The sequence below is a fragment of the Natrix helvetica genome (genome assembly GCF_964273705.1).
Source record: "Natrix helvetica genome assembly, chromosome: 2".
NCBI classification, from domain to species: Eukaryota; Metazoa; Chordata; class Lepidosauria; order Squamata; family Natricidae; genus Natrix; species Natrix helvetica.
This window is the reverse complement of record NC_138552.1, coordinates 77,006,460-77,031,565: the sequence shown is the minus strand read 5'-3', so window position 1 is coordinate 77,031,565 and position 25,106 is coordinate 77,006,460. Positions and strand designations below refer to the sequence as shown.

The window sequence follows — 25,106 nt, the reverse complement described above, 5'->3', positions numbered from 1 at the left end:
TTACTCTTTTGACTCCCTCATCTCTACCTCCACCTGACAGTCCTGTCTACATAACAAAGTTTAATCTGATTTATAGTGTTCACTTAGAGATGTCAGCAGAATTCAGAATTCTTGAATATCCTGGAGAACTTTCAATTTACTGAACTTTATAATCCATTTGAATTGGTTAAGACGAATAATGTGAAAGTGATTCATATTGTTAACTCAGTAATTGCTAAATTAACTCTCTAATTAGGAGGAATATGACTTCTTTGGTCTACATATAAGAAGATGGTTACAGGATATATATGGAAAGATTTAGGACTGAAAAACTGATTAAAACAATTTTAAAACTTATTGCAAGAAAAGATACTTTTCTGCTACTGTGACATTAGCAAAATGGTATCCTGGCAGAGCCATTTGGGATGGTGAAGTCTTGGAATCTTGTAGTTTGAATTTTGCTGATAAAATTATTTCTGTCTGTTCTGATTGTTTACTCCATACCAAGAGTTAAATTTGTAAAGGTAACTAGGCTGTCTAGTAATTAAATAAGTTATTTTGAAAGGTGTAAAGACCACTAATGTTTTGATTGCTCTCTAGAAGTTATATAACACATATTACAACTCTAATAAGCAAAGAGACATTATTTATTTATTTCAAACACTATTACATTTGCAGACTATTATTTATAAAGGGAAGACAAAATTATTTTTCTATATTACATTAATTCAAAACTGGCCTGCTAAGCAAAGATATGTAAACTGTAATTTTATAAACACAATGAGGCATTTATTGTACAAATTGCTCTTTCCCCAAGAACATCTTGAAAAAAAGTTTAAAAATAGATGCCAAAAATATCCCCCTTTAAATATACACGCCCATTCCATTCCTAAAGATATCCTTCATTGAAACACCTGTCTTTTATTAACACCCCCTCCCAAATCCCACGTTAACTTAAACCTAGCCAAAGAGTACTACTAGTAGTACTGTAAGTAGTAAAGGCATAAATAGTGTGAAAAGCCCTGTGCAAAGTGATGACAGCACAGTACTTACAGATCGTAATGCTCTTTATGCTTGCATTTGTTTTAGCGAATGCTGTAGAAAGCTAAAACTGGTGGAGCTTGTACAAATTATTTGGGGGTGGAGAATCCTATCTGGATAGGTAATTTTTAAATATCAGGGAATCGAGGCAAAGCACTCACTGACTGTCACTTTTACTCCTGCTAGTCAGTAGGGTTCCAAAACTGAGGTTGATCAACACAAATTGATTCAAATGTTTAATAAAGTAAGTTCCACATTGGAGCCCTAGATCAGGACATTTCAAAGGGTTCCAAATACTTTGGAGATAACTTCTTGATATACATGTATTTAATGCATTTAACCACTAGGTAGACACCTGAATGAATAAGAGAACACATCTTCAAAAATTTTACATTTGTTTTTCTTTGCCCAGCAGGGAGTACATTCATGCTCTTCATACCGCAAGAGGAAGTGAATTTGAAATCTTTCCTCTTTTTTTTTTTTTTATAGTCCTTTCTGGCACTTCTTTTGGAACGAGGCTTTCAGGAAACTGCGGTAGCCGGGGTCATCCACGTACTCATTCTTAAATCTGGAGCTCAATACCCGCTGCCTTTTCTTTTGTCCTTGGATAATATCGGCACCATAGAAGGTATCTTCAAACCTCATATCAGAAGCTGTAGACTAAAAACAGAGATTAAGAATATATTTCACCTTTAGAAAGCCCATCATTGGGGGGGGGGGGGGGGAGAGGATTCTGCCTTGGTATAAAAGAAATCTATTTAATATAAATCCTGTACACCACTTATAGGGGAAAACCTTTCACATTTAATGGCCAGAGTCAATCTTCACCCCAATGTTAGGTATATTCTACAGAGTCAGTAATGATATGGCACAGCCAAGGTCATGCATTGCATATTTTAATACCAGAAGGTGTTTTTTTTAATCTGGAACAAATATTGAATCTGAAGTGCTAATAGGTCTTTTGATGAACAATTATTGGATTCCTTTTGCACTCATACATATATGCAATATACAACTCACTCCCTCTCTCCAACCCTCCCTTCCACTCTGCCCTGCCCTGCCTTTTCTTTTCTTTTCTTTTTTTTCTTTTCTAACTAATATATTTATTTCTCTGTTCAAAAGTTATCTTTCCTATACTGACAATATATTAGTTTCTTAGTTGTTGAAACACGTAGATTATAAATATCACCAATTAATGTAAGAGTAATTCCTATCTGATATCTTTCTTTCTAGGAATCTGCTCTCACAATTTCACTGTACACACAAAGAAAAAGCTTTTCTGAGTCTTTTGTTGCTTTGAAAATATTGTTGCTATATAGGAAATTCTCTATTTTTATTATTATGAATATCTAAGTTATGGATTTGTCTAAAACTTTACAAGATGTATGCTTGGACAAAAATATCACCATATTTTGTTCCTAAAAGAATACTTTGCCTGCTGTAATCTTACCCAAAATATTGCTTTGTAGCAGAGATGGAACACAGTTCATCTCTAGAAATAGATAAGAAATGTTTTTTTGACAAATATAAGCAATCTGCAAATTTGATCAATTCATCCACACCATGTTATAGAAGTGATTGTAAAACCTGCATATTCATGTGCTTTCTACCTTATAGCAAATACATTTTTATGCACACTCTCATGCCAAATTTATAAATTGATACAGAAACAACCTGGCAACAAGTATGTTTATGGTAAAATGCATTGTTGAGAAAAGCAATTAAGCCAGTACCCCTATCCTATGCCCTAGTCCAATGTATTGGATGAGAACCAGAAAGCTGGAGAACTATTTGTTTTACAACAGGTGTATGTAAGAAAAGCCAGTTTATAGCTGAGAGTTTAGCTACAATTAGATAAATTGGGGTTAGCTTTAACAAGAAGTACTGTATGGCAAGTTTGTTTCTGATACAGAAATGCCAACTTCTTTACTATTGTATGTATGTATGTATGTGTATGTGGGTGTGTATATGTGTGTATGTGTGTGTGTGTGTTGCATTTGTGCTGATAAATAAAGGGAGACTAGTATAGATCGATTTCAAGCTATTTAGCTCTCATCAGCTAGCCATACCCTTACTGGGAATTGAATTGAAGACTCTATACTAGTCTCCCTTTATTTTTTTATTTATCAGCACAAATGCAACACAAATGTAACAAGGCAACATAAAAAATGGCTTTCTGCCTGGATAGCTCCTAGGGTGAGCCGATAGACAGAAAAGGGAAGCAGTATGCCCCCTCCCATATTTGGGCATACCAGGGGTTGTGACACAATATATATATATTTGTAAGTGCAGTAAATATCAGTAGGATGCTAAACATTAAATGCTTACATGGTCAAAGGAAACTAAACTATATACTTGTACAAGACCTCAGGAATTTTGAGGCACATAATTTTATAGTATAAATAAGCAATATGACAAAGCTTTGCTTTGTGAAATTTTGTCCAGATTTGTGGTTCTAACACTTTCCTTGCCAATACTTACAAAGCGGGCTCTCACTCTTTTGGGTAATTCCTCATCAAGAGTGTAAAGTTCTTCTCTTTTTGTTGCTATCTGGGAGCCATCTTCGAATTCTACCTGATGGTAAAATGAATTAATCAAATAATTATTAACTGTTATTTTCACCTGGCAGCAGAGCTAACTAAATATTTCAGCTGTTTGTATGCAGGATAAAATCCCCTTGAGTGAAACAATTGTGTAAAGAAATACTATAAATACTATAAAGGAAAGGTCAAGACATTAAAATTAGAAGTTTTTTAAAAAGTGCAATAAGCAGTTAAGAAAAAGTGATAACATAATTTGTTATTTCTAAATTATACCAAAATGCTGAATAATTTTGTAAATCACATCTAAAAGATTTATTTCATTATCTGGGCACATCTTTTCACTTTTTGGGGCAACACAAATGCCACAATAACAAGAATTGAAAGTGATAGAAAAGGAAGAAAAAGGCTCCTGCAGGTCCCCTTTTGGAAAGGCCATCACTGGACCCCTGTATCCTGGGCAATTATCATCTTATCTCCAACCTCCCACTGTGGAGAAAGTTGTTGAGAACGTGGTTGGACACTAGTTGCTGAGAATCTTGGACAAAATGGATTATCTGGGTGGGGTTTAGTTTCAAGCCAGGGTAATGGTAGAGAGACAGCACTGATTACACTGGACCTGACCTGTGGCAGAGTCAGGATGGAGGTGGGGCATCTATCCTCATGCTCTTGATCTCTCAACAGCTTTTGTTACTGACAACCATGTTATCCTTCTGGATCAGCTGTGGGTAAAAAACACTGTGATGCAGTGGCTCATCTCCTTCCTCAGCGGTCACTTCGTGTCAGTATTGACAGATGAGGAAAGGTAATGCCCATGGCTTCTCACTCGAGGGGTGTCTCAAGTTCTGCTTTATTTTAGCATCTACATGAGGGTGAAGTCATCTGCTAGTTTGGGGTTCAGTATCATAAGTAGGTAGATGTAAAGAGTAAGGAAGGCACCCTTGAGTAGATTAGACCAACTGTGTAATTATTGTGCCCCAACAAATGAGGTAAAGATGCTAGACAGCATATGAGCAATGACTTTATAAAACTTTTCAATGGAAAGTTTGATTAGCCTTGTCCTGCTTGTTTGTGCTTTTTTAGTTTATGAATAAAAAACAAAGACATCTCTAAAAGTTGGGAGGGAACTTTAGATTGCCAAAGCCAAGCAAGAAGTGTGCACCAAAAACTGGGAACATCTCTGAAACAAATAACTATTAAAAGGGGCAGTTTTAGCGAAGTGTTTTATCGAAGATTGTCTCTACAGGACTTTTCTCTAAGCTTATTAAAAGGGTCAGAATTTCAGTTCCTCCATTTTGTGAAAGCTCTCAAGCCTAGAGTAAGAATCTCTTGTGCTTCTAAGAAAGAATGTAATTCTGGGACACTTTCCAAGCGCATTGAGGATGGTTTATTTCTAGCCAGAATGAATGAAAATGTCCAAGTTGGCATGCCTATTCAGGTTTACAGCAAGAATAATATACAAAGTTGAATCAGTGGATAACTAGAAGTTGGGCTAAGAGCAAAACACACAAGGAGATGTCTAGTCTGTCAGACCTCCTTAGTAGAAGCAGAAGTAGTGGCCAGAATGTAAAAGATGTAAAAGAGAGCTTCTCTTCACCACATAATATCTGACCCAAGGGCTTGGCTCTCTGTTCCAAAAAAACATTTGACCTAAACGTAGAAGCCAAGACTGGTAGTAGAAAATGTTCTTAGCACAACATCTTTAAATCCTGAGCAGTGGAGCTAGCAGTTGACTGCATAAGAAAAGATATCTTTGCTGGCTGTACATGGAAGTTTTCCATCACAAATGCCAAAGCACACAAACAGTTATGCAGCATATTAAAACAGCTTGATGCATTTTCCTCCAATTTTCCAAGTGATAAGCATTAATCTTTCTGTTTTCAAGGTTGTGGAAGACTTATGTCAAAAGGAAGAAGGTATGAGTGACACTAAAGGAAATGCCAGTTAACAGAATCTGATGGAACATCTTTAAAATAGTCTGTTGAGAAGATGAAAAGCTTTATCATGCTTAGGTTTAGATCTAATCCAGTATGAACCTCTTTAGCAGAAAATGAAAAAGGGAAGGCAGGTAGGTGTAGGGAATGCTAAATTGCTTTGCTGCTGCTGCTGCATTAGTTGTACCTTCCAAAGTGTCTAAATTATTTGATACCACTTTTTAATGGACAGACATGGGAATTTGTACATCTACAATTATTTTGCATTACTAGCCAAACTAATTTTTAAAAAGTTCAAAGATCCTATTAAATTAATTAAATTTTATTTTTTTAAAAATCACACAAAAAACTGGAAAATATAAATCCTATTCAAATTTGTCTAAAGGATATATGAGAAGAATGATTCAAATTATATTGACTAGCTCTGCTCCTAACCTCAATGTAATGTTAGCAGCCGACTTAATTTTTTTTATTGTTTAGTGTTGCATTTTGTCTCATCTTATATGCAACACAGTACACATAGGGGTCTTTCATCCATACATCAACCTGATGAAATATGGCAAGTGGAGAAAAAATGGCATAAAGTAAACTTGGTAGTCAAGTAAGATTAACCTGGTTCTCCTTAGCTAAAGCTCGATATACTATACTAGCTATCGTCTAGTAAGCTAGTTTTTGTATGTGTGTATAAACCAGACTCCTGGCGACCTTCTTGATTAATCAATGCACTTTCCTACGCAAAAAAATCTGAATTGTTTTGCCATTACCTTCTTTCCAGGGCTGAGTGAAAGTGACTGGCCCAAGGCCACCCAGCTATAACAGTCTCCAGCTTTCTAGCCTTATGGGTTAACCAAACTGGGTCTCCGGTAAGCCACAATGTAATTCATTATATTCCCTCTGATTTCATAGAAAATTATTAAATGGGCCTGAGATTTTCTTAAGTTATTTCAGAATAATTAGAAATTATTAGTAAACAACTCAGTTTTGAAAACTTAACATTAGACATAATGGATGAAACAGAAGCAACTACAGTAATCTGGGGGAAGTCATCTTGGTGTACATTTTAACCTTCCATTAAGGATTCAGTCATATATGTATCATTACTGTTACTTAAAAATAAATTGGAAAATAACTCCCAATTGTTGAGTTTTAATAACAAACAACAGTCATTCAGCAGGATTTAGTATAGAGAATGTTAATATATTCCCAATGAGTCCAAATCTGAATTAGGATTTAGTTGCAACTGTAAACCACCAAGTTTGTCAATCACCGTCCATATTAATTGATATCAGCCTCAAGAGATATACACACATAATAACATAAAACCACTACCACAATATGGTATCAGTTACATTTGCTATTTAGCTCTCTCTATTTCTTTTTCTTATATTAGAACATAATTAATTAGTGGTTTAATTGGAATTTCTGCAAAATATTTGATTAGTACACAGAAATTTAGTCACTGTCATAAGCTCACACATGCCAAAAGATTGTGTTAGAAAAATGATAATTAGTTAATGTTTGGGCTTATATTTTTCCTACAAAATTCAACTCTCTATCCTTCTGAAAGTCACGGCAGCCATGTTTTCAAAAGTCATTAAAGTTTGTTAAATATATTCTTTTTAATCCTATAGTATCTAGAATCCACATGTTTTGAAAAATTACTTATGGGGTTGCATAGATGTGTAAATAAATCTTTCTTGGATGTTTAACACTAAATTACTGGCTGCATTAAGATTGCTATTACATAAATATAAACATATAATTATACTAGTAACAGTGTATGTTATACACTGTGTGTTGGTTTTATAGCTGAATTCCAACACTGGCACATGGACAAAGTGATGAAAATTTAACAGAAATGGATAGGAGTTAGACAAAATTCCTCTGAATCTGCTTTAGTATTTTGGGCAGAATATCTAAATATTCGAATAAATTTCTATGACTTATTGATGAATATTTTCTCCATGAAAGACTACCTTTCCTACCACTGTAAGCAACTATCAACATAATCCTAAATATTTAATGAGTATCTTGGAATAATAAATGAAACTTACATTGTACATATATGCTACATTGGTTCCAAAATATTTTGCACCATAAAGTTTTCCATCTGGCCATTTCACTTGAACAACTTCTCCCTCTGCAGGTGGGCCAAGCTTCAGGCAGTCTCTGCTCTATTTGAAAAGAAAACAAAACCATGTTCAATCAGTAACTTAAATAATAACTTTTGAAAAACACAGAACCAAGAAGTGATTCTTGTTTTTATCATAGTAACTTATACGCTTCTCTTAAAAAAAGAAAGTCTGTCCCAAACAGCATATATAAAAAGTCCAAAGAGCACACAGAGGGCAGTCCCTCAGATAGTGTAGGCCAGAGTTCTCCAAGCTTTCCAATTTTGCAGACCAGCGAGAGGAGGGGAGACGGGATGGTTCCGTGTGAGCAGGTGGCAAGCACGCAGTTTCATTTGCACAAGCAACGTACACATGCACCTGCCGCTCATGCAAACGGAGCGTGCTTGGCCTCTGCTCGTAGACCCATGCCAAGAAGATTAAAACCGGCACTATGAATTGGACCCAGAACCAAACAGGCAACCAATGTGACTTGTGGAGCAGAGGTGTAGCATGTGGTATTCTAGGAGTGCAAATAACTGCCCATGCTGCTGCATTCTGTCCCAGCTGAAACTTCTGGATAGTCTTAAGGGAAGCCCCATGAAGAGTGTGTTGCAGAACTCCAATATGAAGGTGACTAGGACATAAGTGATTGCAAGCAGAGCCTATAAATCCAATTGGCATACAAGATGAAGCTGTGCAAAGGCCTTCCTGGCCACAACTGTAACCAGCTCATTATGCAGGAGTTGTGCATCTAGGAGGACTAGCACATTGTGCAATGGGTCTGCCGAGACAGTTCAGGCCAATCCTATTCAGCACCAAAGACAGCAGAAACCTGGAATCAAATCTAAATCCAAAATCCAAAGCCGCCATAGTTCAGCTGAAGCATGTTATTCCTATCCAGATTCTCAAAGTCTCCAAATACCAGATCAAGTCATTCCTGGCATTGCTTAATTTGCCTGGAGTAAAAATATCTACTTGGGTCATAGGTTAATGGTTATATAATGTAAATGGATGAGCCTAATATAGATTTTACAGAGGGAAGAGAACACTGGATTTTGTAGCACTCCCCCCACCCCGCCCCATATATAGTAGGGCCTCGGGCAAGACCTGTTCTCCCTAATCATTACTCACTGGAATTGACCCTAAAAGAAAGTGGTGAACCAGCTGCCCACTCCCAATGAGCCAATCCACATGGATACTATGCCTGATGGTATTGAAAATTGCTGAGAAGTAGACAAGGCTGGATGCATTACCCTCACTTCACTTAGGCTAAAGCATGACCAATATTGCTTCCCTTCCATACCCAGGTCTGAATCCTGACTAAAAAGGATCAACATAATCTGCTTCCTCCAAGATGCAGGCATGTGTGAATGTATGTGTGTATGTATATTCCAGATAACAAATCAACCATAGTGTTCAAAGTTATATAATTTCTTCTGCACTAGATATATCTAAAGCAGTGGGTCTCAACCTTCCTAATGCAGCGACCCTTTAATACAGTTCCTCGTGTTGTGGTTACCCCCAACCATAAAATTATTTTATGTTTTTCTTATTTTTTTGAAAATATGTGTTTTCCGATGGTCTTATGCGATCCCTGTGAAAGGGTCGTTCGACCCTCAAAGGGGTTCCGACCCACAGGTTAAGAACCGCTGATCTAAGGGAAGATGAGGAGAAAAAAAGGTTTACCATATCGTTTCCCTCAAAAAGAATGAGAAACCACACAATCCTTTAGTTTAAAATCCCATTGCTCTAGAGCAGTTTTTTCAGCTCTAATGAGAAAACTTCCCACTAAATGAAGTGTGGAGTACAGACACAGCGGTTAATTTGGCAGTGCATTATGAACCCACAGCTCGGATGTTCCCTCCTACTGTCTGAATCCTAATGCAGAAACAAGAGATTTCAGAAGAGCTTCTTCACTTCAATGCTATAGTGGACTTTGCTTTGCTTTTCCTCATTGACCTAGGCTAGTGATGGTGAACCTTTTCGGCACCAAGTGCCCAACCCAAAATGTGCATGCATGCGTGTGCATGTGTGCATGCCGGAGCACCGGAAACCCAAAGACCAGCTGGCTGGCGCGCACAGGACTGGTTTTTGGGGGCGTTTTCAGGCTGTTTTTCAGGCCGTTTTTGGCCCCCAAAAACAACCATTTGGGGGGCATTTTTCAGGCCGCTTTCTGGCACCCCAGCACCCATAAACACCAGCTGGTCAGTGCGCTTGTGCACTCAGGAAACCAGAAGAGCAGCTGGCAATGGCGCGCATGCCCACAGAGAGGACTCTGCATGCTACCTCTGGCACACGTGCCATAAGTTCGCCATCATGGAGCAAGGCAGTCTCTCCCTCTCATACTCTTTCTTCCATTAGTGGATCCCTCGATAACTTGTGAGCAACTTTCTGATGGGTTGGAGACTGCAACTTTGCTTCTTGATCTGATAGTGGCTGCAGGAACTTTTTCATGGAGATATTAATGGCACGAAAAAAGAGGAAGCCAAGATCTTTTAAAATGAATTTGGTGGAGTGCAAATAGTATTCTATCTACTATAGGCATAGTATACCTCCCATCCTTATTTTACCAATTTATACCAAATATTGCACAGTCACAATTTGACTATCATGCTGTTAGATTCTGAGTTAATCTGGGGGAGCACAAATGTACTGCTGGAAGGGGTGAGGGAAGGTGTGGCATTAATCATAGGCTGTCCATTTCTGCCTTAGGCGTTTCTGAGCACTTTTTGTTCTTCATTTTATTCCTGATTATCTCTACTGCTCTTAGTAGAGCAATCCATCAAGATCTCTAAATCAGTATAGTTAAAAGGAAGCTCAATTTCAAAAGGAAAATATCAGATACTAGGAACAAATGACAATATACTGCTATTCATTTCTTTGAGACATCAGACTGGTCCCTGTTGAAAACAAAATGCTGGACAAGACAGATCTTTAGTTGGAGGCATCAAGACAGTGATAGAATTATTTTTGTTCCATTGGAACAAAACATTGGAGTTTTTCACTGTTATATTGTAAGAAACATTTTTGAAGGCCAGCAAAAGGCTTACATTTTCTATGCGCTATAACAAAGTAGATGAAACCTGTGAAGCTAATTAAGGTTTTGAAGCTCCTTTTTATTTTTTTGCAAAAAAAATGTGTTTTATTAATTTTGAGTCTTGTTCAACTGACATACAGTGTCCTTGACATGAAACTCTTCCCATCTACCCTAAATTCCCCAGCTTTTCAAAAAAATTACAAAGTATGCTGAATTTTAATTCTAGAGAACAATCAGCATACATTGTAAATTTTGTGAAAGATTTCTAGAAAACAATACCTTCTGACTGGTTAAAATTACGTGGAAACCAAACTGATCTCTTGAATATACTTTCGGACGGATCTGAGTACTAAAAGCATTTCTGCCAGAAAGAAAAATCTCCAAGCTATTCAAACAGCACAATACAGAAACTACTAGTTCAATATAAACTACTCATTTCAACAGACACACAGTTGTCTTTGATAGACGATTCTATCATGTTTTCTGATATATAAAGTGTGATAACTATTAACCTAAGTTATCTCAAGGAGTACTAGTTTTCATAATAAAAATATTATTGTTTCAGCAAGTATTATGCCAGTAATAGATCAGTGGATCTGTAGCAAAAATAGATTACTGTCACATAGTTAGCATTTACTATTTAAAATCTAAGTGGGCAGAAGCGCTCCAGAGCAGACCAATAAGTTGAATAAATGGAATTCTCTGAAATAGGAAAAATATTTCTCTGCACCAAGAGTTCTAACAACACATCAAATTTGCCCCTCAAATTGACAAATCAGGACATACCAATGCATCCTTTAAAAAAATGTATGATATCAACAAAAGTTTTTTTTTTAAAAAAACCCAACCACTGAGTAACAACACCATTAATAAATTGGGGGTTTTCAAACTATGCAGTGGCATGAACCACTAACATTTCAAACAGGACTGATTTGTCTCTCCATCTTGGCAGCAAATATTCAAAAGTCTATTCTAAACAGTTCAATTTAATTAATGTTTAATTGGGAGCCTATAGCCTAGAAAAGTAAAACTAACCAAAAAAAAGACTTCCATATAAAAAAATTCCTTTGAACTAGATGGCATTACTGGCTTAAAAAAGGCTAGGAAACATGAACCTACGTACTAACCTCAGAGAAATGAAGACATAAAGAGAAATAGCTTGATATCCCTCTTGAGGGTAGTTAGTGAAATTATGAGAGATTAGAGAGATTAATTGTCTAAACTCTTCCCCGCTTTTTAATATTGTTAAGAAGTTATATACCAAAATAATTATATACTGTAAGAGGCATCGGCTATAATCCTAAACTCACTGCCCACATTATTTCTTAGTATTGGGTTGGTGTAATAAAATGTTATTCTCAGTCTTTCTGTACTAAACAGACACAGTTAATCCATAAAACATGATTTCAACTTCTATTAAAAGGAAATGATAAAAGTTAAATTCTTCAGTAGATATTAAGTTTTATTATTTTCTGTACAATTAAAGCAGGTAAGTCACTTTTCCCACATTGTCAGAAATACTGGAGTATGATTCTCTGAGTGATGTATTAGCCATCAAACCTCAAAATACACTTTTCCCAAAAGGTTTCCACAATTTTGGCCACTACTGTAGATGGTAGGTAGGTAGGTAGGTAGGTAGGTAGGTAGGTAGGTAGGTAGGTAGGTAAATGGATAGATGGATGGGTGGGGGGTGGATGGATGGATGGATAGATGGATGGATGGATGGATGGACGGAGAGAGAAGACAGACAGACACTTACTAAAAAGTGAAGCATATGTCACCTTTTTTCTCATGCATATCAACAACAGTATTTGGAGATTCCTCTGTGTGTGCCTAAAATGTATTCATAGATTATTCATTTCTCACAGTATACCAATTGCTCTCTTAGCTAAATTTTGTAAATTGCAGTTATAAAATATAAACTCACACATTTTTCAAAACCAACAAATATATGTTTAGCTCTGAAAGAACTCCATGGAGCTGAGAACATTATTATGTTTAAACAATGTCTCAAGCTGTCTTGTTATTATACTGGCATTTTGTTCAAATATATGATCACAACAGGTCCACAATTCCAATACAAAGAAAACCAAAGATAGTAATTTTGATGTTTCATGAAATGTAGATGTATTTCAAAACTGGAAAATAGCCTTTACAAAAAATTCTTTGTCATATACTTTTGCTGTCACATATTTTCCTCTTTGTTTGTAGCTGATGGGGAGTTTAAAATCTTGAAAGATGAAGTTTAAACACTGCCATTCTCATCTCACTGAAGGATCTCTGGGCTATTCTATTTAATGGATATGGTTTCATTAGGGTAGGCATCATTCTGTTATGGGTTTTGTGCATTAATTTTGATTTTAAAAGAGGGGGAGGGAGGGTGTGAGAGAGAACAAAAAGTATTGCGACGTTTTCGTTCAGATGGGGGGGGGGGGTTTCCAGATAAGAAAATATTCATTTTGGGAAAAAATTGACCAAACAAACAATACATACATACATGACCTAAAATTAATTTACTGCTGTAGCTGATTTCTTTGTATTAGTACAACTAAGTCATATGGTAATACATCTTTTGTTACTGCTAAGAGTGCTACAATCTGCTAAATGTCTTTATCTGAACAATACTATTTATTCACAGAACTGCATTGGTTTAACATAAGGATATTGGATATTTTTGAGTCCGGACAAAAGAAAAACACACAGGTTTTTTTAAAAATTCTCCTAGGATTCATGAAAAAGCCAATTCATTCAAATAATGTGTCAGAATCACAATTTTATAAATTGAAACAGTAAACTTTTATACATACACATGTGAGAGAGGGAGAGGGAGAGGGGAGTGATTTTTAAAAAGTATACTTCCTAACTGTGGTTTTTTGTTCCTGGATTGTCCCAGAAACAAATCCTTTACCATTTGACCATGTACCAGGACCTTACCTGGGTGATCTGCCTATTCAATTTTCTGTGTAACTGCAAGGCTAACAAGGCAGAAATGTGATAGAAAGCATGATAGAAACATAATTTTTAATTTGATTTTTATCCTGTCTTTATTTACCTCATAAGAAACTCAAGGCAGTAAGAAATCAAATACCCCTTTCTCCTCCTATTTTCAACACAATAACCATAGATAGTATGACTTGCCCAAAGTCACCCAGCTAACTTTCATGCCTAAGGCAGGACTATAACTCACAGTCTCCTGATTTCTAGACCAGCATCTTAATTACTACAACAGACTGGCTCTACATTAGGCTGCTTCAACATCTGCCATGGAAAGAAGATGATCCTCTGCATTAAAATACTTTTCCCCTTGTTACCACAAACAAAAAACTAATAGACAAACAAAGTGGAGGGAAAGGAACCTAGGCACATAGTCTAAAGCAGTGTTTCCCAACCTTGGCAACTTGAAGATGTCTAGACTTCAACTCCCAGAATTCCCCAGCCAGCATTCGCTGGCTGGGGAATTCTGGGAGTTGAAGTCCAGACATCTTCAAGTTGCCAAGGTTGGGAAACACTGGTCTAAAGTAAGACTTACAAACTGAGACATGTAGCTCAAATACTAGTCTATTGGCTCAATAAACATCTCTAGGTAGCCTGTGTAATTTCTCTTCCTGAACATAATGGTGTCCCTGCCTAAACTAGTTCTTAACCAGTGTGTTGAATTCTAGATCGTATTAAGATATCATAGCATACACAAGCTTGATAGACAGAAAAGTTAAAATGTTACTTATGATTATGGAGATGGTGGGTTTCAATTCAAAGAGAATCCCAAATGTATTTAATTTTAAAATAAACTGCTTTTGTTTGATTAAAATATATATTTATTTTAAGGACAACATCACTATAATAAAATATTTAGAAACAAGTACCAATTTATTAATAATGTATTTAGTAAAATAATTAAGAACCCCATATACAAGAGGTTTTTTCATTTAAAGCAGAGTTATTGGGATTTTCAGATTATGGATTCAGTAATTAGATAACCCACAATGATACTACTGTTTAAATTCTCACATATTGTTTTTTAAGATGACATTCAATTAAAATTACATTTTTATCAGCAAATTTTAAATCTAAATTTGTCTTTGTTTTAGATTTTTAAAAAACCATCACTTCCTGAATATTCGTTTGAGATTTACAATCTAATCAACATGGCTATCTCGCTGCTTACACACTGACACTCTCCAGTCATGAAAAGTACAGCAGCTTTAAGTTCAATGGTATAGCTTAAGCCAAAATTTTCATCCCACATATTTCTCTTGTTATTAATATGAAGATAAAGGCATTAAATAGTAACTATAAACCTAAAAGAATTATTAATATTGAATTATTTCAACCGCCCTCCTAACTATAGTTGCCTCTCTATTAATATACACTTCCAAATGCCTTCTAGGGAAAACATACTGCCTCACTTGTGTTCCTATAATCAAGGAATATAAAGTTTAATATCCTTAAACCTCTTCTTTCACCTTGCAATCTCATCAAAATATATACAAACAGGAAATAGTAGCTGGTCTCACATTAATGCAGTTGTGAACTAAACTGAAATTGTGCAGTGGCTTGAACACATAAAAAGCACTTGGTATCTTTGTGAGCTAGCCGAACAGGGAAACAGATTAGAGAAATAGCTTCTTCAATAGCAGCAACATTGCTTTTGCACAAAGTTTGATAAATAAGTCTTCCCTGATATGCACATTGCATGGATTAGGAAAGCAGTTTTTTTTAATCTTCTCCATTATTGAAGCTACAGGTATATTATCTAATGAAAAACACCCAAAGATTTCTCCAAGGAATCTAAAAGTTCTTTGGTGTTTCCTTCAAACAATTATATGTTGTTCTATTACTATCTGAGAAGCACTGAGGCATATCTAGCTCTGATTACATTTTTTCTTAGCTCCAAATCACACTATCCCACTTGGATGGCAAGTAGTTTTTATTCTCTCCCACAATTCAAGCTTTGATGCAGATGTAAACAAAAGAGAAGATTCTGGTAAGATGTATATTCCCGCATGTGTCATATCTAGATGTTCCTTAATAAAGCACCTTCAGTCATTAATGACATTTTGTAGCATTTCTGCATGGCTTCATTTATTACCACTGGAATAGGAATAGTTAAATCCTTCTGACAACTCCTTTGAAAATATCCCATTTTAACGGTTATACTTCCAAAAAGGCATCAGACCACTTATAAGTAAGGACTTAGCAGGGAAGACAGGATAATCTTTACTAATAACGTTTGAAGGGCAAGCTTGCTTCCTGAAAAACAGTAGAGGAGAGGTCATAACACAGACCCCTATAAGAAATGCGATGCCTTTTCTCAATATGCCTTGCTCTCAAACAGAACCTTTCTTCCTACTATACTTCAATCTATTGACCCAAAAACTGGAAACAAAGACCATAGCAAATCTCACTCTTTTTCAATGTGTTAATTTCAGGACTCTAGTTTTTCTACACAAATCATATTCTTAAGGTGCTATATTTCCAGTGTATATTTTATGTTTGCAATTAATTAAAAAAAGCCATGGCTAACCCTTCTTTATCCCTTTATAATCGCTGTTAAATTAGTGCACTGGGACCAAATAAATGCTTACATTCATCTTTATCATGTATCAATCTTTCTGCTTCAAAAAATGAATATATTTTGTGATTCTTCATTTTCAATACATCTAATTTTTCCCAAAGTTCCAGTCTAAAAATTGATCACCACATTCATGTTTCTGTGCTGCCAATTCTACAAAATTCAAGGGCAGTGTAGTGCAATTATTAACATATTAGACTAAGAGCAAAAGACCCGAGTTCTCATCCAATGTTTCTCAACCTCACTAGCTTTAAGATAAGAGGGCTTCAACTTCCATGCTGGTTGGAGAATTCTGGGAGTTGAAGTTCACACATCTTGCTTAACTAAGACATTATTCTAGGCTACCCTCAGCCATGGATACTCAATTATCAGTCATGTTCTCTTAGCCAATCTACCACTCAGAATTACAGTTGTGGAAAAATATAGGAAGAGGAAATGTTATGCACAATATCTTGAGTTCCTATACACAAAGATAGGATATCAATGAAATAATAAATACATTTAAGGGCTTATTTGCACTGACTCTTTCAGAATATTTTCCAATGATATTCTACTTTCTTACAATTGTAGCCCATGGAGTTTCTTATATAAACAAAGCAACATTAGATAACAGTTTACAAATACAATAATCAAATCTGTAGACCCAATATCTTACTCGATTCATGTGAATCCTGTTGCCTGTTACATATTTTAACATTAAAGTTTTTTTGTTAATTCATCAAGGAATTTTGTTATATTACCTCCCTGAGACACTACAACATGTAAAATTCCCACTCTAATATCTTTTATTAAAAACATATTTCTTATTTAATTAAAAGACTTTGGAAGATTAGTTGTTATTCATTTGGAGAAATGGTAGATGCTAATTAGCACAAACAAGGTTGGGAAGCCCCTGAGAAAGTGGTAATTTTCTGCTGCAAGAAATAACAAACATGAACAGAATATTAAGTTAATTATCTCTGTTGAAAGGTCACAAAAATAGTTCATTTTTTTCTGATTTAACTTTAAAAAAATAAAAGAAAAAATTTCTAAAATAAATACTTACTACAATATCTTCAGGGAAGGTGTCCCGACTAAAGGAGCCATCATCAAACATAACTTCGTAGAAAACTTGTGATGTAACTTCTATTACTCTGCAGCTGTAATAGCGTGTGTTTCTGTGTTTTGCTATGACAGTTTGCCCAACTGAGACAGCTTTCTCAAAGGGTTTGGTTTTCTTTAAAAGATTAAAACAATATAATTAGTTCAAATACCATCTCTTCCCATAAGTTTGTTTCCCTGGGTCCTAAAGAACTCTTATGAGTTCTCAGATTGCCTCATCTAAGTCAGATCAAGACTTAAACTTATAAAAAGTGTGCTTTATCTAAGTTACTTATAGAGATTCGCCTTTTACATATTCACATGCACATATTTAGCTGAGATTTGTAGAGTTTTAAAATATTTTACGGATACTGATAGTTCAGACCAAATGATGCCAAATGATAAAGGTGGAATAGGGAGCATTAGCTTTATATATATATATATATGTATATATATATATATATATATATATATATATATGTGTGTGTGTGTGTGTGTGTGTGTGTGTGTGTGTGTGTATATAAATATATATAAATAAATAAATAAATATAAACACGTTTCGGTAAGATCTCACTTGCCATCTTCAAGCGTGGGCTTAAAATGCATTTTAAGCCCACGCTTGAAGCCCACGCTTGAAGATGGCAAGTGAGATCTTGCTGAAACGTTGCAAAGACAATCTCAACCTTGGATCTCACCTGCCATCTTCAAGCGTAGGCTTAAAATGTGATCGGAGCTGCCGTCTTTCTGTAAGTCTTGGTGGGAGGGGATGGGGTGCTGGCTTTGTTTCAGTAAGTGGAATGATTGGTTGTGTGGTTGTATCATGATTGGTAGATTGGTGCTGATTGGTGCAGGCTGTGTGTGCATTGTTGTTTTGTATTGTAACGGCTTGGGTGGTGGGTGGTGTTCGTTTGTTGGCTAGGGCTGATTTCCAGATGTTTGGTAGGCGGGAGGTATCATCACGTTGTGGGGGTGTTTCTCTATTTCGATGGCTTTCGTGTTTCTAGAAATCCTCTTTTGTTTATAGTTCCCAACTATAGCACTAAATACTCACCTGCTCACACTCATCAAATTATTTTTTTTACAGAGGGGACTCTTGTGAGCTCCTCTAAGCCAGAGGCATTTGTGAGAAGCAAGGAGTAATCAGTGTGACAAGAGTAACAGTGGGGCATTGTGATAGAAACTGTGCTTCTTCTTCTGATGCATCCAATGTTGCCCACCCATTCGAAAGGAGTAAAATTTGTGGCATGATAATGCTGTTATCATTTTGAACAAATCAGTCAAATTTTCTGAGCACCTCCACCCTATCCCATGGCTATATAGCTGAGAGTTTAAGTTGTTAAAAAAAAAGAGTAAGTAGCTCCAATAAAGCTGTGATGTAATCAGCACCTTAAATGAACTCGAGCATTTCATCAAACAAACTTCATTCCTTATCTCTTGACCTAGCCTCTGTAGTCTTGGCATTTTCCTATTCTAATATAATAGATTAGAATGGGTTGTAACAGGATATATAATGTCAGCAACAATATGTCTAACTTAAAAACAATATCGAAACAATGGATCTAAATCCTTACCACATTTTGGCTTATTTTGTGCCTGAAGCACGTGATGTAGACAACATAAGGCCAGTCATCTGGTTCCATCAACACACCAGCAGCATGAGCACATGTGACATGGAATGAAGCTGGGCAACGTCCATAGGAACACTGGATGCAAGCACCAGATATTTTCTTAATTCTTTGTCGACAGAAGATACATTTCTGCAGGTACAAATGGAAAGAAGGGTTTCCACAGATTTAATTTTGAATGTTGTCTAGCAGGTACTTATGTGCCATGATTTATAGCTATTACATGCACCCAACTGGTCGTGTAGTTAAGAATGTAGTTCAGAGAATACTGTAGTTGGATAACCGGTTAGATATTGAAAGGAAATATATAAATTAATCAACAGTTAAATGTTACTGTGGCAAACATATCTGTATGAACTGCATGATACAAAATAATGTATGTTCAGCAGGAGAAATGCCGGTAAGGTACTTAAATTTGATGTTGTAGATATCTGGAGATTTACACTTTTGTTAATGTAGTATTTATACAGAACTGCTTAGATATGCTGGCTCTCTGTTCACATCTAGCTGTAATGTTTCTTTGCTTTCTTTTTTTCTGTTATCTTGGCACCTTGGCTCAATAATTTATTTTGTTCTAGAAAGAGCAACAAAGTTCTTTAGCGAATAGCAGAAACAAGAATACACTCTGGAGGAATTCTAAAGTACAAGAACCAAAGTTACTTAATTGAAAACTTTATAAAAAATACAAGAATCGATTTTTTTAAAAGCAAATTTTAAGCAGATTAATGAAAATGAAAATCATAAACAGAGAAGAATGATAGAAAATATGTGTCAGATTAACATTATAGACATTAATTGTAATGTTGAAACCAATCAAAAGCTAGTAAAAACAAGAGATTCAGAATATAACTAAATCATAGATCAAGTCTAATAGAATGTAGAGATTTTAATATGTAAACATTAATATTTCTGAACTGTGTTCTGCTTTAAGATTAGAGCAAAATAGATATTAAATTAATTTTGGGGGGGATAATATATGGAAAAGCCACTGACAAAAAAAATCCCTAATTATGACTTGCCTACATTCCAAGGACTAGATATAAATGCAAAAATGTATCATTTACCAATTTCAGCAAATGTGCATAAATAAAAAATAAGACCCTGCATCTAAATGGACTCAAAAATCATATGCAGCTTTATAAATTCAGTTTTTAGTCAGTTAGCTTTTATTCTGGTCTCAGTATTCTCAGACTAGTACAAGAAATATATCCTTAAGTAGTCTATAATCTCCTAAAACAGTCTAGCTTTTTGAAACCAGTAAATAAAAATCCATTACCAAAGTTGAAAAACATCTGTAAAGTAACTAGGACATAAAATAAAAAAGAGGTAATCTAAGTCTAGGCTGTAAATATGATATTTAACTGTACATAAAAGAACATAGAATACACCTAAATAGCAAGACCTCATGTGATCAATCTGGCAGATTTTACATGCTACAGCACACAATCTAGTAGCATAACAAATGACAGGGCATCTGTAAGTACCATTTTGGGTCTGCTATATTTTGAATCTGAGCAATCATGATATCTGCTGATCAAAGATAGATAAATTTAGTTTCGAATGTTTTTATAAAAGGAGCAACAAAGAAATATATATTCTGTGATTTTGAACTCTCCAGAATAATGAAAAACGGAAGCTTAGCCATCTATACTTTTTTTTTATAATTACCACCCAAAACTGCAGTGGTAAGAGCTTTATAAATTAATGCAAGTACTTTGGATTAAATCTAAAATTGAATATAAACCATATTTTCTCAGAAAGTTTAATTTCTGAGTTCCAATTAATTTAAATTCCCAAACTAACCAAATGATTTTTTTCAGCACTTGTAAATTTAAACACTTGCCAGAAACTACTTCATATATATTGTACTAATATAATATAGAACCAGTATGGCATAATGATTAAGGTATCAGGCTAGAAATGGAAGACCAGGAGTATTAGTGTCGCCTGAACAAAGCCAGCTGAGTTGTTCTCCCTCTTAGCCCGAGGAAGGAGGCAATGGCAAATCACTTTTGAAAAAACTTGTCAAGAATAATACTGCAGGGACTTGTCAAGGCAATCTCTTGACAATCTGGCAAAGGTAGGCAATACATTCCAAGAAAAGATAAAGACACCCTGCTTTTCTTGATAAAATGCAGTGAGATGAGTTTATTGAGAACAGTTGTGAGTAATGATGGCTCAAAGCCTGTGTAAGTTGTTCAGAAACTGTGCCATGAGATGGAACTTCAGTGCAGACCTAGAAAGAAGGATATATTTCCTGCTTTGAAGGAACCTGTCCACTATCATCTCTGGGATTTTCTGACTGGCAGATGTGTCATAAAGTCTATCTTCCTTTGTTTCATTGAATTCTTGAATATATTTTGGTTGCTGTCCTGCATTATATTATTACATTATTTTCTTACACTGCCTTGGGATAAGGCCTTAGATTAGCGATGGCGAACCTTTTTTGGCTCGCATGCCACAAGTGGGGGGAGCGCAGGGGGGTTGTGTGCGGGCATGCCGCACCCATAATGCAACGCGCGACCCCCCCAGTGCGCATGCGTGCACAATGCGCGACCCCCCCATTTTTACATGCTTTTTTCACACTCCCCAGGCTCCAGGGGCTTTATAGGAGCCTGGGGAGGGTGAAAGGAGCCACCCCCGACCCCCCGGAGGCCCTCCGGAGGCTTCAGGGACCATCCAGAGGCTTCCCTGAAGCCTTCAGAGTGCTTAAAACCACCCTCAGAGCAAACCGGAAGTGACTTCCGGGTTGCTCGGAGGGTCGTTTTAAGCGCTCCGAAGGCATCAGGGAAGCCTCGGACGGTCCCTGAAGCCTCCGAAACGCTTAAAACGACCCTCCGGAAGTAAAAGTCACTTCCAGTTTGCTCGGAGGGTGGTTTTAAGCGCTCCGAAGGCTCCAGGGGGCGGGGGAGGCTCTTTTTGCCCTCCCCAGGCTCCTATAAAGCCTCTGGAGCCTGGGGAAGGCGAAAAATAGCTTTTAAAAAGGTGAACTGAGCTGGCCAGCGCGCACATGCGCGCTGGCCAGCTGACAGGGCAGCGCCTCGCGTGCCCTGACAAATGGCTCCGCGTGCCACTTGTGGCACGCGTGCCATAGGCTCGCCATCACTGCCTTAGATACTCATAGAAGTGTGGCTATTTCTTCCAAATCCAAAGGAATCTGTACCTGGACCCTGCTAGCCAGGTGATGGAGCCATATAGCCCCTTATATGCTATTAACCTAATATACCAAGCCCCAAAAATCATTTTATCAAGACATCTAACCAGCAAAAGTTTGCATGACATAGTAAACTTGTATAACTCACGAATAATACACTTAGATACATTGGCTTCAAATGAATCACCTTTTAAATTATTTGTGCATTGGTCTAATATGATACAACCAGCAAATGTCCTTGAAATGTCTATTGGAGTTGAGCAGTCTGTAATATCAAATAAATAAAATAAACAATAGAAATAGAATCGGCTGTAATTCCTATTAGGAGTCCAAACCCATCAATTCCTGTATGTTATGTACTATGGATCTGTACCTAGGAAATACAATGTAATTCCTGTCTGTTTATAACATATGCTAGCCTATTTTTCATAAAAAGTAAAGCTCATCTGAATCAGTGAAACACACACACACATACACACACCAAAAAACCAACCCTCACTGACATATAAAGCTATAAAACAGGGCCATTACCACAATGTGAAGGATATAGCAAAGCATTTTAAAGACAGAAATAAAACTGATTTTCTTTATGATCATGCCACTTTTGATATCTTTATTCATAGATAGATAGATAGATAGATAGATAGATAGATAGATAGATGATAGATAGATAGATAGATAGATAGATAGATAGATAGATAGATAGATAGATAGATAGATAGAGATAGAGATAGAGATAGAGATTGAACCCAGGTTTTCTATAGGGTAATAAAAATAAAATCAAGGGATAAGGTTAAAAGATTCAGTTATGAGCTCTGAATTTCGGAACGCTGCCCTCCACTTAGTTATACTTTTCACTTTCTACGTTTCTAGTTGTTACAAAACATACATCTTTCTATATTTAAAAAAAAAACAGAGAGGGAAAAAATAACTAGTTCATACTAGGCAGCCATTTAAAACTGATTGACCAAGATGAAAGGATTAAATCCAGAGCAATATGCTCTAAGCAATTTATTTTACTGAGGAAAAACCCCGCAAAGAATTCTTTATCACAAACTGGGTGCCTATGCTTCCTAACCAATAAACCTTCCATCCTTCTGAGGCTGACTAGCTTGCCTGCTGATACCAATAAGCTAAAAGATAAATATTTTCTTTTCTCCTACAAACCTCAAAGAGATAATTTAAATTAAAAACACACACATATACCTCATGAGAGACGGAAACAGTCCTAAGATATTCAGTCACATTTAAGGCTTGCATGTTCAAATATTTAGAAAGAGGAATCTTGGCAAGCTCTGACAGAGAATTCTGATGTGATACAAATACTCATATCAAAATTTCATCTACCTTGAGGCTACTTACTGGCATTTCAGCAATGCGCTGCAATGTATTTAAAGGAGACATGAGAATCCCTATGTGTCTGGCCAAGAGAAAGCTGTTGTCAATTATGTAGGTGGATGCCTCTGCACTGGAGAGGTAAAAATGCTGCATTTTTGAAGTGTATGGGTAATGACAAACAACTCTGTTGTTTGTCTTATCTGCTGAAGTGGAGTCATTGCAAGTGTAAATAGTACGTGAGCATTCTGGCCAAGGCAGGTGTTTGGGTCAGCATGCACCTTCTCATTATTCTATTCTAAATCATAGAATTCCATTAATAGGCTCAAAAAAGATGCCTTTCAATGAATTACTAGTGTTGAACAATTCTTGTATTTTTAACTATTTTAATGGAAACATCCAATAACTCATAAAGTATTCAGACAATTGTGCTCTTATTTTCTCCAACCCATGGGAAGAAGATACATATTATTTGAGAGTTTAATCTTCTGGTTTAAGTAGGGAAGGTTTGTGCAACTATAACTGTAGAATCAAAAATTGGTTGGTGAAACAGCTTTCAGTTTGTTGTTTATTAAACTATTTTCTGAATACATGCTTGAGATTCAACTACTAAGAAAGATAACAAATTTGTTGAAATACAAAACAAATGTATATTATTTACCTCATGTTTTATCATTACAATTGAGAATTACAATTTTCTAAAAAGAAATAAAACATTTTGGAATTTGATTTAGAACAGGGCTGTCAAACTCCTGCCCCGTGGGCCGGATGCATCATATGCTGGCCACACCCACGCCGGGTTTAGAGAAAGGGGGGAAGTCCTGATACATCATGTGACAACGCTGTGACGACATGAGTTTGACACCTCTGGTTTAGAAGAAGCATGGTTATTTATACAAATTCTGATAAAATGAAAGTTTCAACTGATTGATTTTACATCATGATGACAAAAAGCAGGGATTATTCATGTTATCTACACCTATACAAACATAATATTATTATTCGCACACACTAACATGTTAGGGGTACTTTTGGGTATTTAGACTCTCAGAAGTATGAAACGTATTCCAGATAGGCAGAAAACTTCAGACGAAACATTTGAAACTTCATTGCAATGCATTGGGAAACAGAATTTGAAATCCCTGTTAGAAATCTGTTGTCCAACATAAGTGGGAATCAGGATTTTTACAAGTAGTGAAAATCACTTGTTCTTTCAATAAGGTGGGCTATAACCGAGATGAAAAGAAATAAAAGGAATTGCTTGTATAAATGCTATAATACTAAGTTAATATAAAATAATGAGTTGGTGCTGTTTGCTTGGAGCAATGTTTTCAAATATTATGGTGTCACCAAAATCATTCTAAAAAGTGGCTAAAACAAATATGAAAATATAGTTTATGTATACCTACATAATATTTTCATACATTCCTTTAGAATCAAAACACAAAATGAGTGAACATGCAAAATCTCATATCAATTATTATACAGTTTACAATGAGCAATTATCTCCTGACACAAATCTTCTGGACTTCGAATTTCATGAATTAAAATATACTCAAAATACTCAAATCATATTCAAATGCTAGACCTTATAATTATAATACTAATCCAATCTTAAAGGACTCTTTAAGATTAAAGACTAAAGTCTTAAAGCACTCCTTATTGCTGAAAAAAACACTAAACATTAAACAATATTAT

At 35.9% G+C, this 25,106-nt stretch overlaps 1 protein-coding gene across 13 annotated transcripts in view; it reads right to left on the bottom strand.

The window, feature by feature from the left end:
- Positions 1-608: 608 nt before the first annotated feature.
- Positions 609-25,106, bottom strand: part of KDM4C (lysine demethylase 4C) — a 221,225-nt gene continuing 196,727 nt past the window's right edge. For 12 of the 13 annotated variants that reach the window (XM_081945829.1, XM_081945833.1, XM_081945832.1 and 9 more), the window contains 5 exons: positions 18,866-19,051; positions 17,260-17,430; positions 7,549-7,668; positions 3,502-3,594; positions 609-1,680 (listed from right to left, as the gene is read on the bottom strand). In XM_081945829.1, the coding sequence (XP_081801955.1) occupies positions 1,504-1,680; positions 3,502-3,594; positions 7,549-7,668; positions 17,260-17,430; positions 18,866-19,051 (747 nt within the window). In that variant the 3' untranslated portion in view covers positions 609-1,503. Of the gene's footprint in view, positions 1,681-2,470; positions 2,513-3,501; positions 3,595-7,548; positions 7,669-17,259; positions 17,431-18,865; positions 19,052-25,106 lie in introns of all 13 variants that reach the window. The other variant, XM_081945825.1, reaches the window with a different exon arrangement.